Source organism: Cyprinodon variegatus, unplaced genomic scaffold (assembly GCF_000732505.1).
Source record: "Cyprinodon variegatus isolate N-32 unplaced genomic scaffold, C_variegatus-1.0 Scaffold60, whole genome shotgun sequence".
Taxonomy (NCBI): Eukaryota; Metazoa; Chordata; class Actinopteri; order Cyprinodontiformes; family Cyprinodontidae; genus Cyprinodon; species Cyprinodon variegatus.
The window spans coordinates 683057-702405 of NW_015150513.1; the positions used below are offsets into that span (position 1 = coordinate 683057).

The 19349-nt window shown below is 37.2% G+C and overlaps 1 protein-coding gene across 1 annotated transcript in view; it reads left to right on the forward strand.

Annotated features, from left to right (window-relative positions):
- csmd2 (CUB and Sushi multiple domains 2) overlaps positions 1-13317 on the forward strand; it is a 336283-nt gene extending 322966 nt beyond the window's left edge. The window contains exons 64-70 of the mRNA XM_015371540.1: positions 544-609; positions 855-1016; positions 1315-1427; positions 2056-2143; positions 5374-5506; positions 6599-6776; positions 7029-13317. Of these exons, the coding sequence (XP_015227026.1) occupies positions 544-609; positions 855-1016; positions 1315-1427; positions 2056-2143; positions 5374-5506; positions 6599-6758 (722 nt within the window). The 3' untranslated portion in view covers positions 6759-6776; positions 7029-13317. The remainder of the gene's footprint in view (positions 1-543; positions 610-854; positions 1017-1314; positions 1428-2055; positions 2144-5373; positions 5507-6598; positions 6777-7028) is intronic.
- The last annotated feature ends 6032 nt before the right edge of the window (positions 13318-19349 follow it).

Genomic DNA, 19349 nt, shown 5'->3' on the forward strand with positions numbered 1-19349 from the left:
AGGTCAGGCTAACAGATCCGAACAGGGACAGACAGGCTCAAAGGTCCAAAGACGAAAGGTTCGGGACCAGGCAATCAGAAAACAAACTGGAAACACTGGAATAATTCTCACACAAAAGGCTCAATAATAATCTGGCACTGATGACTGGGAGCAAGCAGTTAAAAATAGAAACTGGAACAGGGGGACATGATGAGTGGTAATCAGAAAGTGGGCGGAGCTAGGCAGGAGAATGAAGTGAGCAATCAAGCCAGTCATCAGTGCAAAGATCATGACACAAAGTCTAGAAACATATTTCTTCTGCTATCCTTAATATTGTCTATTTCATGATGTCCATTACCATTACTTGACATTTTTAATGGCTGGTGTTGATTTATTTATTTATTTTATTTTTTTGACTAATGAGTAGAATAAACGAACTTTCCAAAAAACAGAAAACATTGGGTATTGTGTAGTGGACCAGTCTGACTTATTTTCATTAAGTTAGACTCCAACTAGAGATTAAACTCTGTTCAAGGTCTCTGTTTTGTCTGGTTTAATCCTCAGCCGACAATCGTCCAAGTGGTAGAAGTCCAGTGGGCACTGTACAAGAGCCTCCATCTAAACTGCCAGGTAAGACACTTTCAGTCATTCTGAATTGAGGATAAACATAATATAACAAGTTTTACAGTTAGTAGTTTAAGTAATATCGTATATTAAGTAATATAATATACATTTTATAATATTTTAATACTCTTATAGTCTGTTAAGACCCCATAATTTGATTTCAGTCTGTCTTGAGGTGTACAACGTCTTTGACAAAGTAAAACTTCCCACTTTTCTTTTTTGACTGTTTTTGACTGTTATGTTTCATTCAGTCCCTGGTGGTGTGTTTGCTAAAAACTCCCTCTGGAGGGGTTCCTACGAGTACCTGGGAAAGAAGCAGCCAGCCATGCTTAGCATCACTGCCTTTGAACCTTTTAGCAATCGAGTTAATGGGACGCTGATTGACCACAGTGGGGTTGAGCTTAAATTAGCAGGTAAGTACCAAGTAATTTATAGAAACGTGTTACTGGTTAACATCATTATCATACAAGCATGTCCTAGTGCGTTCCGGGTTAGCCAAACAGGAATTTAAGGTGTCTGTATGTTAAAAATGTCTGTGTGAATAAACAAGGTCATAGAACTAAATTTACACCACCTTAAAATGCTCCTGTAAAGATTTGTTATTTAAGTATTCCTTTGACTCACTGCTTTGTATTTTTCACTTTAAAAGACAAAAAAAAGCTTTAAATGTCTTGCCAATCCGTCAACCTTTTTTTTTTTTTTTTACTTTAGGAGTGTATAAGAGGGAGGAGGCCCAACTGATGCTACAAGTCCACCAAATCAGAGGCCCTGTAGAGATCTTTGTGAACAAGTTCAAAATAGACAATTGGGCCCTGGATGGACACGTAAGTGCAAGCAGAAAGTCTGCTTCATTACAACACTATCCTTTGTCTCTGTAAAGATGTTAAATCTTAAACATTTGCACACACACACATCTTCATAGTAAGCCATGCACAAGACATCCACACAAACCTTGTCACTCTAGGGAGATGGAAGGCCCACTGAGAGTTTTCTCTTTAATTAAAATGTCAGTTAAATCATTGCTCGGTAATCAGGACTTGACAGACCCCCTCGCTCCCCTCTCCCATATTACCCCCAACCCCGGGCACCTCTAACACACGCATTTCTGATTTAATTAAAGAAAACAGGTCACAGTACACGTGAATTCTATTGCTTTTATGTGCTATTTTACAAGATGTGCACAGAAGAGTTTTAAGGGTTTCTACTCTAAATTAGAGTGTTCCTCTTGTGTGAAACTCTTTTTTTGTGTACCGTGTGATGGGGTGTGTTTGTTTGTGATCTTGGGCAGAGAAACAGCACATGAAATGCCAGCTGTAAGAGTACTTCTCAGCTCTTTTTGACATGATATTTCATTTTCTGCATGAACCAACTGCTGACACTTTGATGATGCTCCCCTTTGTACAGCCATGATGTGACACACAAAATGTCTCTTCTCCATTCCTCTCTCACTAGGTGTCCTACATCTCTTCTTCTAACTCTTTTGTGTACCAGGGATTTGTCAGAGGAAAAGGCTTTGGCCAATTTGGTCTCCAGAGATTGGGTGAGTGAACTTTCCTCTTGGTTACAGAGACCTGTAAAAAGTGATTTCATAAGAAAAGTCTGCTTCCTGTATTTTTCTTTTGCTATATCAGCACCTAAGAACACTATTTATATATATATATATATATATATATTTTTTTTTTTGTAAATATAACATATTAAATAATATTGCTCATGTGAGACATTAATTGTATTTGAACAGTTTTTTTAAAAGGGTTTGAACATGAGTTTCAATTATGTATGTCTGAATGATTTGTATATTGTCCCTTTTCCACACGGTGTCAAAACATACAGGCTCAAACATATTCATATATTCAAAACTCCTAATGTCTGTTTGAAGGGTGGTTTATGCTTCACACATACATCTGCAAAAAAAAAGCTCAGACACAACATCTACAGTTTTATAGTCTATGCAACTTTTCTACATGTACACATAACAAGCTTACAATGCTAGACAGGGAAGTAGAAAACATGACCATTTTTAACTTTTTCAAGAGTGGCAGTAATTTAATTCCAAAAGATTCAATTTGAATCTGTTGATTTTGGTCATTTTTATAAACTAAATCATAAGCTTTGCAATCTTTCGCCGCTACGACCTGTTGCTCACATACCATGTTTTTTTGTGCAAAGCTGTCCACGTAATTAAAATTTTTCCTAGTCCGCATTGCGGACAATCTCTCTGCGAAGTCCTAACACATTGAGCCGTAGAAATTAAAAGTGTAATTTGAGCTTCTCAAGCTTTAATGTCTACACTACAGCTCAACCTAATCTTTTCTGCCTTTGACCATCTACCAGTAATGTCATGGATGGATGTGTGGCCCCTTTTTTAGCCAGAATCTCTTTTGATTATAGTGGTTGCATTTAGGCTTCCTGTTACAGTGGCTTAATTTAAGTTTAGTTTTTCCTAACTTGAAATCTAATATGGATGTTTTTTCGGTGTAACTGTACATATTGAAAAGCCAAACTAGTCCGCCATTTTTGTTGTTCCTCCCAACTTACAAATTGCCTCAATACCACTTGCAATACCGCAACAGGAGCCTTTCACCCACATAGTTAACTGAAGGGTTCTAAAGCTTCCTCTCAAACTTTAACTCATGAAAAACATTCTTATGTATGTATGTTAACTGTATGAATAAATTGTAACTTGTGTTAAGATTTCTGCATTACAAACAAAATTCTGGCATTCATTAGCTTTATTACTTTAGTACCCTGAAAAGGCCTCCATATGATGACAGTTACGCTATTTGTGGATACCGTATTTTCCGGCTATAGAGCGCACCTCACTATAAGCCGCTGTCAATACATTTTTCTAAAAAACTGGAAACATTCATATGTATAAGCTGCACCAGGCTATACTGCAAGTCGCTGATATCTACTGAACTGTCTCCCACCAAACCTGTAGGGGGAGCTCTAAATATATCCCCTGGAGTAGGGACAAAGAAGAATGCTAGCTCCTGTTAGCTTTTTGTTTTGCAGCAGTAAGAGCTTCTACTGAATGATGGAGCTTCGTCGGCTCTTTATTTCAGCTCTGCAGGAGTTGAACCCATTCTCTTCATTGGTTCAGCAGCTTTAGTGCAGCAAATACATGTCAAAATGTGTGAATTTGGGACAGCTATTCTCGGTCGTGCCTGCTGCTATCATGTTCTAATGCTAAATGAAAATTAGCTCTCTTATTCTTTCATTTCCAATTTTGACTTCCCTCTCTGGCGGTTAGAAAAAATCCACAGAAAAGCTGTACCTTCTTATAAGCCGCATGTTTCAAAGTGTGGGAAAAAAGTAGCGGCTTATGGTCTGGAAAATACGGTATATCTAAACGTTTCATTAGCATTTTCACAGTTGTTTTTTTCTTCTGATGTGAGAACATGAATAACCTTCCCCAGATGATTAGCTGTTTTTCTTTTATATGCATTGAACTAATTTATCATAATAAAATTTTACTTAATTTTCAAAGTCATTCTTTCAGGATCCCTCATATGTCGCTCCTTTACAAACAGTGCCTGAACACTCCAGTAATTAAAGGAAATGGCAACGCAGATAATATTTAAAAGCTTGGTAAACATTTACTGCTCAAAACCTGATGATGAACTGCAAGACAAAGAAAGCTTCTAGGAGTGAAATTAATTCCAAAAAGATTTGTTTACACAATATCCCAATATATTACACTCTATACATTAAATATAGAGTAATGTGTTTTCACTTTGTTTGCCAGTATGGAAGGTTATTCCTAACCTTTCAAGGTATTATGAAAACACACTCTAAGTCCCTCCCTCCCGTGTTCTTTGGTGCATGTTTGTAAGCAGAGATGAGCAGTACTTTGGAATGTAGCATTTTAGTAGTCTGCGTTAACCAGAATAAAGTATGCACTTTAGAAATTGGAGCTGAAAATCGGCTTTAATGAGAAAGGTGCTTGAGCAGCAGGTGCATCCTACCACCCCCTGTTGCAGCAGACTTATTAAGCAAACAACCCTGTATTATTAGAGGCAGTTGGTGCCGATGCCAGAATGTTCATTTGTATGAGTGGACGCGAACCACCAGATGTGCATCTTGAAGGTGGATTATTCATCTTGGAAATAATCCTACTTAATTTGACCTCACATTGCACTTTGTTTTAACTCAGTGGCGACGTAACAGCGAGTGTCGTTTGTCTGCTTAAATTTGTCGGTAGTGTGTTTGTGGACCAATGCTTACACAGCTGGGGTTGATTGGCAAACACCACAAAACCCCCTAATTCAATTCCTTCTTGTTTGTCACCCACCCTTTATTAGAGCCTTTTGGCATTCTGTGGTGAACAGGTGGGCTGTCAGCCGTCCACTGTTGCTTTTGCAGACACGCAACTTTAGAAATTAGATGACACTTCGGAAATGAGTTAATAGCTGCCAGCCTATGATTCCAGTAATTAAGAGTCATTGTTGGAATAATGAAGTTTGACTTTTCAAGGGGGGAGGATGAAGTTAACACATCGAGGTAAATGCAAAAGAAAGTACATAAATCAGTTTTAGCGACATAGTTTATCACCAGTAAATGGAGGCTTCCTGGTAGCTCTCTATTCAGCTCCTGAAAGTTACTGTAGTTTAAACCATTTCTATGTACGGTCAATCTTGGTAGAAATAAGAGGGGAAAATGTCTAAACCAACTTTTGCTTAACGGGTTCTATTGAAGTATTGTTTAGGGGGGAAAAAATTGATTGAAAAAAACTGATGGCTTTGTTTCTTTATTTTTTTCTTTCTCCAGAGAGTTTAGATCCCAGTAGAGAAAACCCAGGCTACAACTTTGCCTCCAACAGCAGTTCAGTGGCAGCTGCCATTCTAGTGCCTTTTATAGCCATGATTATTGCAGGCTTCGCTCTCTATCTCTATAAACACAGGTAAGACTGGGATCTTATTTTTCTCCTTTTGTTGTAATCTAGGGTAATGTTTTATGCATAATCCCACTAAATTGCACTAATAAATACATGTATATCTAAAATGCACATAGATTACAGAAAAACTGCTGTGAAAGTACCTAGATATTAAGGTATTTCTACCCCTTTAAATTTTAACATTTGCCAAATATGAAAAATACATGTCAAACTAAAATGTATATGATGATAAAGGGCAAAAATTTTTACAACTTTAAGCAGTAGTTTGGAAAAGGCCTATTTGACTAAAACTTGTGGTATGCATTTCACTCTGATATCCAAACTATATAATCCAGTAAAAAATTGTTTACAGAAACCATCTATTTCATAAACAGAGAGGTCCTGTTTATGCTTTATCTTTGCATCAATTCATCTGTTTTGATAGGAATCCAGAAAACTATTTTCTGTGTATTTAAAACATCAAGTCTATTTTCAGAAGGCACTGATGAAAGAAAGCCAGAAGGATGCCATAAACAGTTTTCCACAAAGGAAACATAAAGTTACTGTTGTCAGAGGAAACTTATAGGTCCACATGAAGAAAAAACACAGTGTGGTGTAAAACTAACACAGACGAGGTAAAATTCAGACCTATATACACCTCTGGATTTGATTTATATATGGCAAGACTGAAAAACTAAGATTCTACTGAACCAGTGTAAGTGAAAGGAATAGGTGGTTGATACACAAAATCTGGGTGTAACTGCAGTAAAAAGTGATCATTTTATCCTTCAAAAGGGGCTGAAAATACATGATTATCAAAGAATATTTGCAAAAGTCTTCTCTTTTGCAAGTCGAGGCACAATAAATACTTTTGAAAGGGCACTGTGTTTCCATTTAGAATAAATTATCCAAGTCCTATTATTATTAGAATAAGGCATTATGATGAATCCATATAGTCAAATAAGATAGGAGCTATAAATTGTATGGCTCACACTGTATATGCACCAATCTATATAGATGTGAAAAAAATAGTCACAACTGCTAAATAAATATCATTTCATGTCTACTTTCATTGTACACTATTCTTATAACTTGAAATATCAATTTAAATTGTTATAGAAGAAGACCCAAAGTTCCCTTCAACGGTTACGTGGGCCATGAGAACACAAACGGTCGGGCTACGTTCGAGAACCCCATGTATGACCGCAACATCCAACCCACTGACATCATGGCCAATGAGACAGAGTTCACAGTCAGCACAGTGTGCACAGCTGTATAGCGACACCATCCTTCAGAGGTAAAGCTTGGGAAAGGCTTCACTCTGTTTTTCCAACTACTTTTCTAAATGCTGTTTCTTTATTCTTACTCAGCTTATGTAGTCTGATCTTTTATTTTACTAATTTCTTTTTTTGGTTTACTTTTAAAAAATATATTTTCTTTATAACTCTCTTGTCCCTATTTTATTTGGATCCTTTCTGTACATTTTGTCTTATCGCTCACTCCCTTTTTTCATTATTCCAATATCTTTGCTGTGTGTTGCAACCTGCAGTACGTTAAGGACGGAAAGCTGCACCACAACCCCAGCTGCTGGCAGAGGGCATCCATAGCTCCTGGTACAGATGGAAAGAACAAGATTATTTTATTTGCTGAAACAACTTCAAGAAACATCTTCAGTCACAGAGCCTTGTAGCTGAAGGAAACAAGCAAAGCAACTATATGAGAGCAACGCCTTTATCAAAGGTCAACAAGAAACAGCTCTCTGTAACTATACATGGTTTCTTGATCATGTTCCATATTCTAAGGAAAAGCTTCCATCTGAACCTGCTGCTGGCAAGAGTACTGCTTGAGGCAAAGCTGTGATGACTTTTCTCATTGCCCTTCACCTAAACCCAAAGGGAAGTTTGTGTAAGTCATAAAATGTACCTGTAGCTAACAAAGAACTCTGCACTGTGTGGTGGGCAGCCACATCTTGGTGTGTGCGAGGCAAAGAGAAACTGCCTAGATTGTTGAAATTCATCCCTCTTTTTTGTTTTCTGTTTGATTTTTTTGTTTCTTTTGTTTTATGCTGCCAGCTTTCTGTGATGAGTAATTGGGAGCACTGTTTTCTCTGTAATCTCTACAGTTTCGGCTGTCAAAAGGTTTTTATTGAAGACCGACAGTTTACGTTTTCAAGGCCATGTGGAAAACACTTTCTATATTTTGTTTTTGAGCTCTTCCTCCTATTTCTGTTGCTGAAGAGGAGGTTAAAAGGTAGCTAAAGCTGTTTTGAAGAAGTAGAGAGCGGACATTAGTGACCACAGTGTGATGAGAGTGTCTGTGTGCCCACCTGTGTATACTTTGGTGGTTTTAACCTAAAATCCTGCTTCAAATCCAGCTGTTTCGATTATAGGTGATGAATTCTATTGTAGGAATGCTAAAGATCAGGAAAACAATAATTGAAAGAAATATAACCCATCAATTAAAGGTCACATAATGAGACAAAAAAAAATCAGAATGTATGTTCAATCAGCAGCAATCTTTATTCTGTTATACATTTAGAATGCTGTAATTAAATACATTCATTTTTGCTTTTTCTTATTTGAAGCCTAATTAGGTGTCCAAATTTTTTTACGGATACAAAGATGATTCCTGTTTGAAATGTGGACAGAAGCTTTGATGCATTTCTATGGACATCAGTCGTGACAACTTTCATTTGTCATTCATATCCACCTCTCAGGGCAAAGCTGTAGCACGGACTCATGGCTCATTCATATAGAATAGTGCATACTGGGGAAAAAAAAACAAAAAGAAAAGAAAAAATAGCTTTCACCTGTTTTTTTTTTTTTTTTTTTTATCCAAATTCAACCTTTAGATTTGTTTCCCCCTGTTTGAATGTGGCATGGTGTTTGGGATGAATGCATTACCCCCTTTTATTTTTAGAGGAAGTTCTTGAAAAGTACTTTCTTGTGTTTAGTTCTTGTTTGTTTTTGAGATATGTCATATCACAGTAAGTTTATAGAGAGATGAGAGCAATCAAAGGCTCACAACAGTCAATTTAGAAGGAACCCCAATATAGCTGATTTGACTTATAAAACAACTGCAGAAAGCGATCTAAAAAAGAGTAAAGGTAGTTTTACCCTTAATTTGAGTAGATAAATAAGATAATCTGCTAATAAGATGAGCAGCTTTTACCCTTAAGATAAGATATAACATATTATGTACTTGAAGTAGGAGAATTCAGGGTTATTTTCCCTTATTTTAAATGCATATATTCTTATTCCATTTATGAGAATGTCTCACTTACCTGCTAAATTCAACAAAAAATGCACTTATTTTAGGAAAAATTTACTTTATTTTTTTCTGCAAAATATTATATGTGCATCAATTGAATACAAAATCATTGCACAGATATTAAGCATTGAACATTTCACAGGAAAAGCTGAAAATATAATGGTTTATTGTTTATTATACCAAGACTGTCCAGATAGATGCTGCCTTTTGCATCAGTTCATTTACAAACTAGAATTTATCATTCTGTTCCACTTTCACCGTGAGTGCAGTAAACATCTGGGATACGTCACATGCTGCCATTCATGCAGCAACATGATGGTGGTTTACTTATGTGCTTTAGTGGGAAATTATCCTGTTAACTAAAGATCAGCTTAACATTTACAACCCACAAATTTAACGAAGGAAGAGGACAGAAATCTACTAAATTGAAGGTGTCTTGTAAAAAGTAAGACAGTTTATATACGCTACTACAGCATCAAAATCTTAAAATGTTCAAGTCAAACTATAATGGAGGTTCCATCTTATCTGCTTCTTTCTTTCACCTCAAATATAATCTTAGCACATTTCAACATACAATCAGAAGTAAGTGAGAACATAATGAAAATAAAACCATTGCAGAGTCTTTACTGTCCCCTTAAGGTATATTAATAGCTCTGTACACCTGGCCTTAGGAAAAAAAAACCCATTCTATAAATATTCTAATTTCTTAAAAATGTTCAAATGAAGGCATCAGAGCTTGAAAAGCGTATCAGTCATTGTTCCATTCCCTGTGGATTAGGTTCAGGGCTTTTCCCTCCCAGATAACTTCTGACAGCCCCATCCTTTAAAGAAGAAGATTCTTTCTTTTGTTTTGTCTTTTTTTGCTCATCATAAAAACGTTGAAGACTGCTTGCTCCAGGCTGTGACAGCGGGGGAGTCACTAGCATACTGATTACTGCCGCGCATTAAATTGGAAATGATAAATATGATATAGGGAAAAAAAATGTATGCCTGTAATTCTAACACTCCTTATCTCACACTGCTTGGGAGAAAATTACAGGAAAATATTGTTTTTTCTCCGCAACAAAAAGGGGGAATTTCATCAAATGTATCTGTGGGAATCTGCTTTGTGCTTTGGGTTCCATTGAGAGGACTTTTATGACCCATTTTGTAGACCTGTTTACCCTGACGGTGCTCAATGGGGTGAATCGTGCTTGAATTTCCCTGATAGAAGGTGAGCCTTTACATTTAGCTTTTTTTTTGTTATTTAGCTGTCAAATTGAGAAACCATTAAACCTATAATAATATTGAGCATGTCTTTACTTACAGAATAGAGCATTGGAGTGCAGAAAAACAAATAATTGAATACCTAAACCGAATTAATTTCTTTTTTATTTTTTTGCATAATTGAAAATCTGGGAAATACAACTCAAAAAGAATTTTTTATTTTTTTTTTTCAAAGAAATTAAGTCCCTTTAATCCAATAGCTGCGTTGTTCCCTCAATCATTTTCACTGTGGTTCAGTAATTGCTTTGACAATTTTATTACTTTTAAGGCTCTCGTTTATCTTGACTGTTTCAGTATAATATTTGTCCATTTTCCTCCTCTGGAGTTTAAACGATAGAAAGGGAAATGATTGAATTACCCTGGAGATTTCACAGAGAGAAGAGCAGTTACATTCATATAATCCCGAGGACACCCGTGTCCAATTCTTACAGTTTTCTGCAGTAGTTGGATGGTGCGTTTATTTGGCTTTAAATCAAAACTCAAACATTTCAGCGAATATTATGGCTTTATTAGATATCCGTTCAAGCCACTTTGGAGGAGCTTTTCCTCTCAATTTATTCTAAAATGGCAACTTTTCCCACGCTTCTTTAAAATTGGTGCAGTAAGTTAAGTAGCTAATGCTACTATCACCTCAAATTTCCCTTAAAAAAACTGATTCTATTTAGCTGAATTGTGCTGTATGACTCAACAACTATAACCCAGCAATGGACTTCATGTGAATGATTCTATTAAGATGGGATCATTTTAAAGAAAGTAGAGAAACAGTCATTGAAATGTCAGATAATAAATATGACTTTATCTATTCCAGTTTCAATTAGCACTTTATGTTCATTGTAGTGCCTTGCCATAACCCATAAAATCACCACTCCACTTTAGCAGCTCTTTTGCAAACATATTTGCATGGGTTTACATATCATTCCGATATTCCAAACCAAGCCGAGTCTCTGGCTGACAGCCCCAATTGATAGAAAATCTCCTGTTGATTTGATCATACGGGGGGAGGAAACATAGCTTCTAAAGATGTCAGAGTAGAGATCCATTTTGCCTTATTATCTCCGTGGTTTGATGCACAAGAATAAATATACAGAAAGTTGTCTGCTTGATTCCCTTTTTTCACTCCTGTTTTTCGTCGATTGCTTAGAGGTTGCTTTGTGAATCAAACAAAAATTTCCAAATGGATCCAATTAAAAAAACTTTTTTTCTACTTTTTAATTGGAAGCAAACTTTCTTGAAAGAAATATGGGTTAAATAGTGCAGAAATATAACTTTACAATTAGGATTTAGCTCTTTTGAGGTGTTTACCATTAAATCCAACTTACATTGCTGAAAAGCTTCTCACTTCACTACAGTTAAATGAAAATGAGAATCATAGAGGGTCGGTTTGAGCTGCAACAGTTAGAACTCAGCCTTCCTTGATAGCAGCTGGTGAATGCGTGCTTCTTTTTTTTAATATTTTAAATCACTAACTCTGTTCATTCTGGCTCATTTTAGTTATCAGCCCCACACAGCTTCCAAGTCCCCATCCTGTTCGCCATCTCTTCTATAATGTAACATGCCACAGCTATGGTCTTTGAGTTCACCGAGTTTCCTCTCAGTCAGGGAGCAGAGCAAAAGCCTCCGTCTTCTCTCTCTCTTCAGCAAGAGCTCTGACTTTTCAACACAGGCCACACTCTGCATGCAGTAAAAAAAGAAAACAAGCAATCCATCAGTTATTCAGAGTGACACTCTCTGCAGCAGCTATCATTTATAATCTCCCATCTTTCACTGTCAACACATATTAATAGCTACAAAAAAAACACCCAAAGCTGTTCAGTTTGTTTTTACCTGTCGGTCCATTTCAATGTGTCAAGGGAAACACAGGTGCACCTCAATTCCAATAAATTAGAATTATGTTATGAATCTATATATTTTGTTCTACACTTGTTTCAAGCATGTATTTTTGCTGATTGTGATGATTATTGCATGCCATTAAAGGATACATACATACAAAATTCAGTGTCTCTAAAGCAAAATGTTGGCCATTTAAAAAGTATGGTGACATATTGTACAGTGAATCCCTCTAACAGTTGGCCTGGACTCCTACGCATAAATCACTGCAACATATGCTATAGAAGCGATCAGGCTGTTGGACTCTTGAAGTGTTAATGAAGTCAAGGTCTGTTAAGCCTTCAACTTGTCAGCATTATCTCTCTTTTATTTTTTTTCTTGACGATAGCCCATCAAAAGCAGGGATACATTTTAAAGCACCAACTCCAGGTTCTATCTATGGCAGGTACATTTCCCCCAAACTCCTGAATAGATTCTGCTTCAAAGATGTTTTCCCGTTCACTGAGCTTTCAAAGAACATGGTTGAATAGAGAACTCTGAACTGCCATCTTTAGCAATGAACTTATGTGGCTTTCTATCCTTGACGGCATCGGTGACTATATGCTGAAATTCGACAGTCTTAATTGTGTAGATCAAAACGTACATCTTAAAGAATCTGTCCCTATATTCAGTGATAAAAAAAACTTATTTTTTCAGTAAAAATCATCACAATTACCTTAAATATATGCTTGAATTCAATCACTGTGTAATACATTTGTTTTTATTTATTTATTACTGAAGTGATACATTCTCTGATGATGTTGGAATTTCTTCAGTTTCAAATTTATAGTATGAAAAATGGCAAATCTTGACTCTAACTTAGTTAAATAATTTGTTTAGATAGATTATTTAATCTCTTAAACCACCGCTCCTCCACTGATGAATGTGTTTTATTTTATTAGAGTACATCAGATGTTTACTTTCTACACTGTTTTATATTTGAAACCAACGTATTGTTAGATTGTTTTAGTGTTGAAAGGAAGATTATGGAAGTAAATTCTTAAGTCCAATACTTAAAAAGAAAACTCCTTTTTTATTTCTTTTTACCGCAACTTTACATTCCTATTTGTTGTTCAAAGAAGTATGACGTTGCATCTTTTCTGTGTTTTTCTCAACTTTTGGTTTGTTTGCTGTTGCTCTCTCATACAGCTTCTTTGTGAAACTGAAATTTATAAAGTCGTGGCACCTAAGTGGGATCGACATGGCTCTTGAAGGCCTCAACAGAACAATATAGTGAAGGGCAAAGAAATATGTCTTGCTGCACACCAAAAGGGAAACTTGTAAAGAAGCTGACAAACATGAACTGTGTGTCAACGGAGCATCTGCAGAGGGAAAGTGTCTCTGAGAAAAATATGTTAACAAATAAAAAAAAAAATCTAACTTTTTTTGTACAGAGATATATTTTTATGAAAATACATTTGTAATATAAAAAGAGAAAATGGATTTACAAATATGTAAATGATTTTCTTTTTCATTATTGTAGTACAAATGCTAGTGGGGAATATATAAAAAAATCTATCTATATACAAATATATAAATATATATATGTATATGTAAATATACATATATATACACAAAGAAAAATAGAAGCAAAGCTTTTTTAATTTGTAAAAACGATTGTATATAAAAGTTTACATACATACTGTACATATGTAAGACCCACCATGGCTTGTCTGCAATATATAAAATGTATTTTATCCGTCTGTATATGATGCTTTGCATTGTGTCTAAGCTTATTCTACTTTCTTGAACTTGAAGCTTATTTTGAAATTTTTGGAATAAAACATAAAACCGACCCTTCATCAGTGTGTTTTTGAATGCATCTGTTGAGTCTATTATTGGTCACAGAATAGTAGTAGTTTTGATCGATTAAAGATTAATTTCCTGCAAAATGTCATCGAAGCTGGCACTGTTTTTCTATTGGTGGGCGGGACTAAAATGAAGGCTCCTTCAAGATCCTCTCGTTTTTCTGGTACTCCTCGCGGACTACCTACGACAAGCTAATGGAGGGTTCCAGTTCAAGTGCCATTGCTAAAGCACAAAATCCATTCATTTTCCATCACGCTTATCCCAAGTGGGGTCGCTGGTACCTATCTCTAGCTGTCAAAAGGTGACGACAGCTCGAGATCTGTTGAGAGCTGGCGAGAGGAAGAGTACATCTGAGAGAGGTTGCCGGTCCATTGCAGGACAACACAGAGACATGACAAACAACCATTCATGCACAGACTCACACCTAAGGAGAATTTAGAGAAGCCATTTAACCTAACAGTCATGTTTTTGGACTGTGGGAGCAAGCCAGAGTACCTGGAGAGAACCCATGTATGCTAAAGGAGAACATGCAAACTCCATGTAGAAATTAATCCCAGAACGTTCTTGCTGCAAGGCAGCAGTGCTACCCAATGCGCCACTAAGGCAGCCTACAAACCACAAAATAAGGTTGTTAATTCGTTTAGTATTAACTTTTGGCTGTATAAAACGTCAAGATATCTAGTAAGCTTAATTTTAAACTAAGCTAAGTGATGAACTTTATTTAAAGGAGAACAGAAGCTCACTTCAACATGGAAGCAAAATTAGTGAAGGAGCCTTCAGTTTAGCCCCACCCACCAGACGCAAAAACAATGCCAGTTGTAGTGGACATTGTAGCTGGTGGAACTTTGCAATGACACTAAAATCAAATCTTATTCAAAAACCAACCAAAAATCAGGCCGTTTCTCAATTCACAAGAATGCAAGTATGGACTCACTGTGTCCTCACTGGGTATGTTCTTGAGAAGAACAGAGGAAAGTATAGACTCAGGGAGAATGGGAGGATGCAGCATAAATAAAAGGTCAATTGGAGCAGAAGCATACTCATGATGTCACCACGCGCTCGGCTCATCTGGAGTTGCATTTCACCTCCTGTTATTAATTGTCTCTAGATAATAGTAAAAAAACATGTTCAATGTGGGGGAATAATATCGCAACCAGATAAACACAAATCAACTGAACATTTGCCAAATTAAACAAAAAACTCGCGATCAGAGCCAACACTACTTCACACACGGCTATCCCGAGAGAGGGTTCCTGCAGATGGGCGCCATGGCTGCTGTTAGCCTTTTAACTCCGCTGGTTGCCGCGGTCCTCTCAACATTGGAACTTTTTTTAAATTATGCACTAAATCAGTAAATGGGCCATATAGTGATGCTTAAAAGTATAATGTTCTCTCCTCAAATGGTCTTAAAACGTACATTTATAGAACAATGGCAAAGAAAAGAGAACTTTAACTTAATACTCTGAGCTCTGTGAGCGCTCTACTGGAAGCTGCTGCTTCCACAGTTCATGCTGGGACAGCCGTCAATCTCAAGAACGGACATGTCTGCTCTGATGCATACTCGGTAAATAGGGAGGGGCGAGAAAAACATCCGGGGACTTTGTCTGTTCTCGGTCCTGTGTTCTCGTTAATTGGAACAGTACTTTCAAGGACATGAGAACGCACTAGTACACATATTGAGAAACGGCCTTACAAAGAGGTAAATGGACCACATTCTTTCCCTAAACAGATTTTGTCATTTGTACACTATATAAGCTCCTTGAACCAGAATTTCCCTGAAGTAGTAATCCCAAGGGATAAACAAAGTTAAATATTAGTCAGTTCTATGAAGCCTTCTCCTGGAACAATTAAAGTCTTGGGGATAGAGAAAAAGCATCCCAACAGCATGATCCTGCCACTGTTGTGTTTCGTTGTGTGGATCCTGCTTTCAGGGAGATGAGTAATATTAGGTTGAATAGGAAAATATTTGTCTTGTCTGACTAGTGCCCTGCTAGTACATGTTTTTTGTTGTTTTGTTTTTTACCAACTTCCTGTCCATGTTGAGTTAAAATGTCTTTTATGAAATGAATGAATATCTACTCTATCATTGGGTCTATAATTTATACTTTACCTACTAGGCCAAAATTTCTACGAGGATTGTAGAGATTTGGTAGGCTTGTAATCACTGCATACTCGTTTTAATTTCATAAGATGGATTTCATGATGATCTGTGAGACATTCAAGGATGCTAAATTTAAATTTAATAAAATCTCATAATGCAACTCTGCTTTTAAAGAGTAGTTGTTTTCAAATTTAGATGAAAATACATAATGTTGGACTAATTAAACTAATGAGAATGCTTCTGAAAGCAACTGATTGTGCTGGAATTTATTTAGAATTAACAGATTAAAGGGAGGTTATCAAAGATCATGTTCACCAAGTAATGCTTTAAAGGTTCAGTTTAGGCAAATAGACGTGAAGTTTTATACAAGACATTTCACCTCTGAGGGGGCGACAGTGGCGTTGGATGTAGGAGTTTGCCCTGAGATCAAAGGGTTGACGGTTTAAGCCCCGACTCCGACTTTCAGTGTCGTTGTGTCCTTGGGCAATACACTTCACCTGCATTGTCTACTGATGGTGGTCAGAGGGCCCGGTGGCGCCAGTGTACGGCAGCCCCGCTTCTGTCAGTGAGCCCCAGGGCAGCTGTGGCTACAATGTAGCTTGCCACCATCAGTGTGTGAGTGTGTGCGTAAATGGGTGAATGGATGTAGTATAAAGTGCTTTGGTCAAGTCTCCGAACTTGAATAAAGGCGCTATATAAGTACATGCCATTTACAATCTCATCCAAGAGGCTTATTCAGTTCTGTTAGTAGGGAGCACTATACTGTAGGTGTAACAAAAGAATTAGGAGAAAAAATAAAAGGTGGCTCTGATCCCTCCTACTGGTTTGGCCATAGAGGTCACCTGGGGGGTGTAATTGTCATTAGGGGGATCTGATGGCTCCTTAACTCCCTCTTCAAGAGAGGAAAACTTCACGTCTAGTTGACTAAACTGAACTAACTGAGCTCGACCATGACCTGGATGACTGACAATCCTCACAGATATATCACCAAGTGCTTGATTTGTTAACTTTGGAACAGTTTTGTCCTTCCCATCAATTTTACATGATCGATATATTGTACTGTACATGTCCTTTACCAGCCATCGACTCTACAGTTTAGGGGGCGTTGCTAATGATAGAGCGACAAACTGTGCAAGTCTACAAGATTTTACCACTTGATATAAATCTAACCCTCAGCTTTAGTCCTGATCTGTTGGTAGAAACCTCAGGAAATAGACTAAAAATGTACAATTCCAAACTGGGGGGTAAAGAATGCACATGGACTGTTCCTAATTAGACAGTTAGGCTGTGGTCCAATAATCTGAACATGGCTAAAACCTTTTGCAGTTGAAGGATGTGTTACAGATTTGATTTCCACAATATCCATTCCAAATCTGCTGTTGGCTGGTACAGTAGGATCATTAATTTGTAGCTTATTTTTGACATGAATATAAATCTAGAAAAAATATTAGGTCAGGGTTTTGCTCAGTATGAAAATCTAAACTATCAAAATATAAAAAATACAAATAGTGATAGAGATCAAAGTACCCCTACAGATTTGCTCTTTGCTCTCATTTTTTCCTGAACAACTGCACAAAAATTGGCTCCAAGCTCTTTAGGCGCTATTGTATAAGTACTAATGGACTACTGTGAAAAAGGAAAAACAGGCTTGTCTTTTATACATATGGAGGAGTGTAACAAATTGTGTGGTAAATTATTTCTTGTTAAGTAAGAGCTTAAAGTGGTGGGAAAAGTGGATTACTTGCCTACATTTCTATATAGCATGTCATCTTTTTTTTTCTTCTGCTTTCACAGATGGCTTCTGCTTTTCTGTCCACCGTGTACGATTGTCATATGAATCTGTACAAGCAGCTTGTAGAGAATCATAGAATTTCATAGTCTTGTCTTGGGGATTGAAATAGGTCTGTGTGTGTAAGTGTGTGTTTGTGTGTATGGCTCTGTTTCACCCTAGTATTGGCAAGGTTAAAGCCTTTTTTTGATTGATTAAATCAGCAGCCATACACAGGTCATTAGTCACTCCTGTTCTCGATCAGGTTTCACACAGTGATTAATCAAAACTTGACAAGTTGCACCGACCTGCGAGTGGGGCAGTTTGCCCTACGTCCACACAAATGGACCTCAGTAAACGTTCATTGCCTTTCTGTTTTTGTCCCAAGCCAGTGTGTAACGTTCACCTCCTAACTTCTCCACTTTATTACCTTCTGACTCTGCAGGTCAAAAGAAGCCATTAATTCAGGCAGTGGTTAAACTATCTTGAGAAATTGGACACTGCTACGAGCAGTTGATGCATCAAAAGCTCTACCTGATTGCTAAAACAGTGGGGGTATAGAATTTTGTTTTCACATAGTAAATGAATCAGAAAGGTTTTCATTGATGCTAAGAAAAATGCAGTTTTGTGAGTAAAATATTTACCCCCTTATATATATAATTTTTTTGTTATTGCTTACTTGTCACACTTAAATGTTTCATTATCCTTGGTTTAGCCTTAGATGATCATATTACATTTAAAATCCAGTTTCCAAATAATTATTTAATTTGTCAGAAAATGCAGTCCAAACCAGTCTTACTATACAAAACTAATTTTACCACCAAATAAACCATTAATCAACAGTTGAAAAATAATCTCTCTGACCTATGCCAATTCAGAGTGAGCAGGCTGTGAATGGGAACTGAGGACCCTGTCACACCTTGCACATTTAGACAGCGTACACCCTGCATCCCAGAATCTCCTAAATCTCCTGGCATACCCTGAACTCTCTATGTATTTTTTTAATTTTGGGCATATACATAGAGCATTCTTAACGAGCCCAGAACTTATATCCAACAACAGCCTAACTTAGGCATAACACACAGCAGTGGAATAACCATGAAATGATGCTTGTGCATCATTTCATGGGCATTACGAAGTATCAGTTAAAGCTGCTCACCGGAGGTGCCCGGTCCGCATAAAAAGATGTCTTTGATCGGGATATTAACATAGTTGCTGTTTACCGCCCGCCAACATGTACCAGTGTGTTTCAGAGTGCTTCAGCATACTTCCACATGCTCATAACTTATAGAAATTATCCAACATATGCTAACGTTTTTGCCAGATTCTTCGTACGTCAGGCATATGCTGGTCTAAATCGTCAAGGTGTGACAGGGGCTTTAGGGAGTGCGGAAGAAAGCAAATGCAGGATGACTCTGGAGCAGAGAACCAGTGAGGGCAGGGTCAGAACAGGAACACAGGAATGCTTGCTTTGCACACTGAGGCTTAATCCAAATACCTCAAATTGGAAAGAACACTTAAGCCATGATGAAAGTGCATCCATGGCCGCCATACTAAGTTCTATTCATATAGTCCTTGCAGTGAGGAAGAAGCCAGGACAGGAAGCAGCATGCCTCCTAACACACATGCAGATAGCATGGAATCTCCTGACATATGAGGGACCGTATGAGCTATATGGTTGCCCACAATTCTTTAAATGACATCATGTTTAGGCACAGTCCACCTAACCGAGTGACATATATACTGTGTGTGACACATGTAATTGTCCTCACTTTCATATGTTTTGGGCA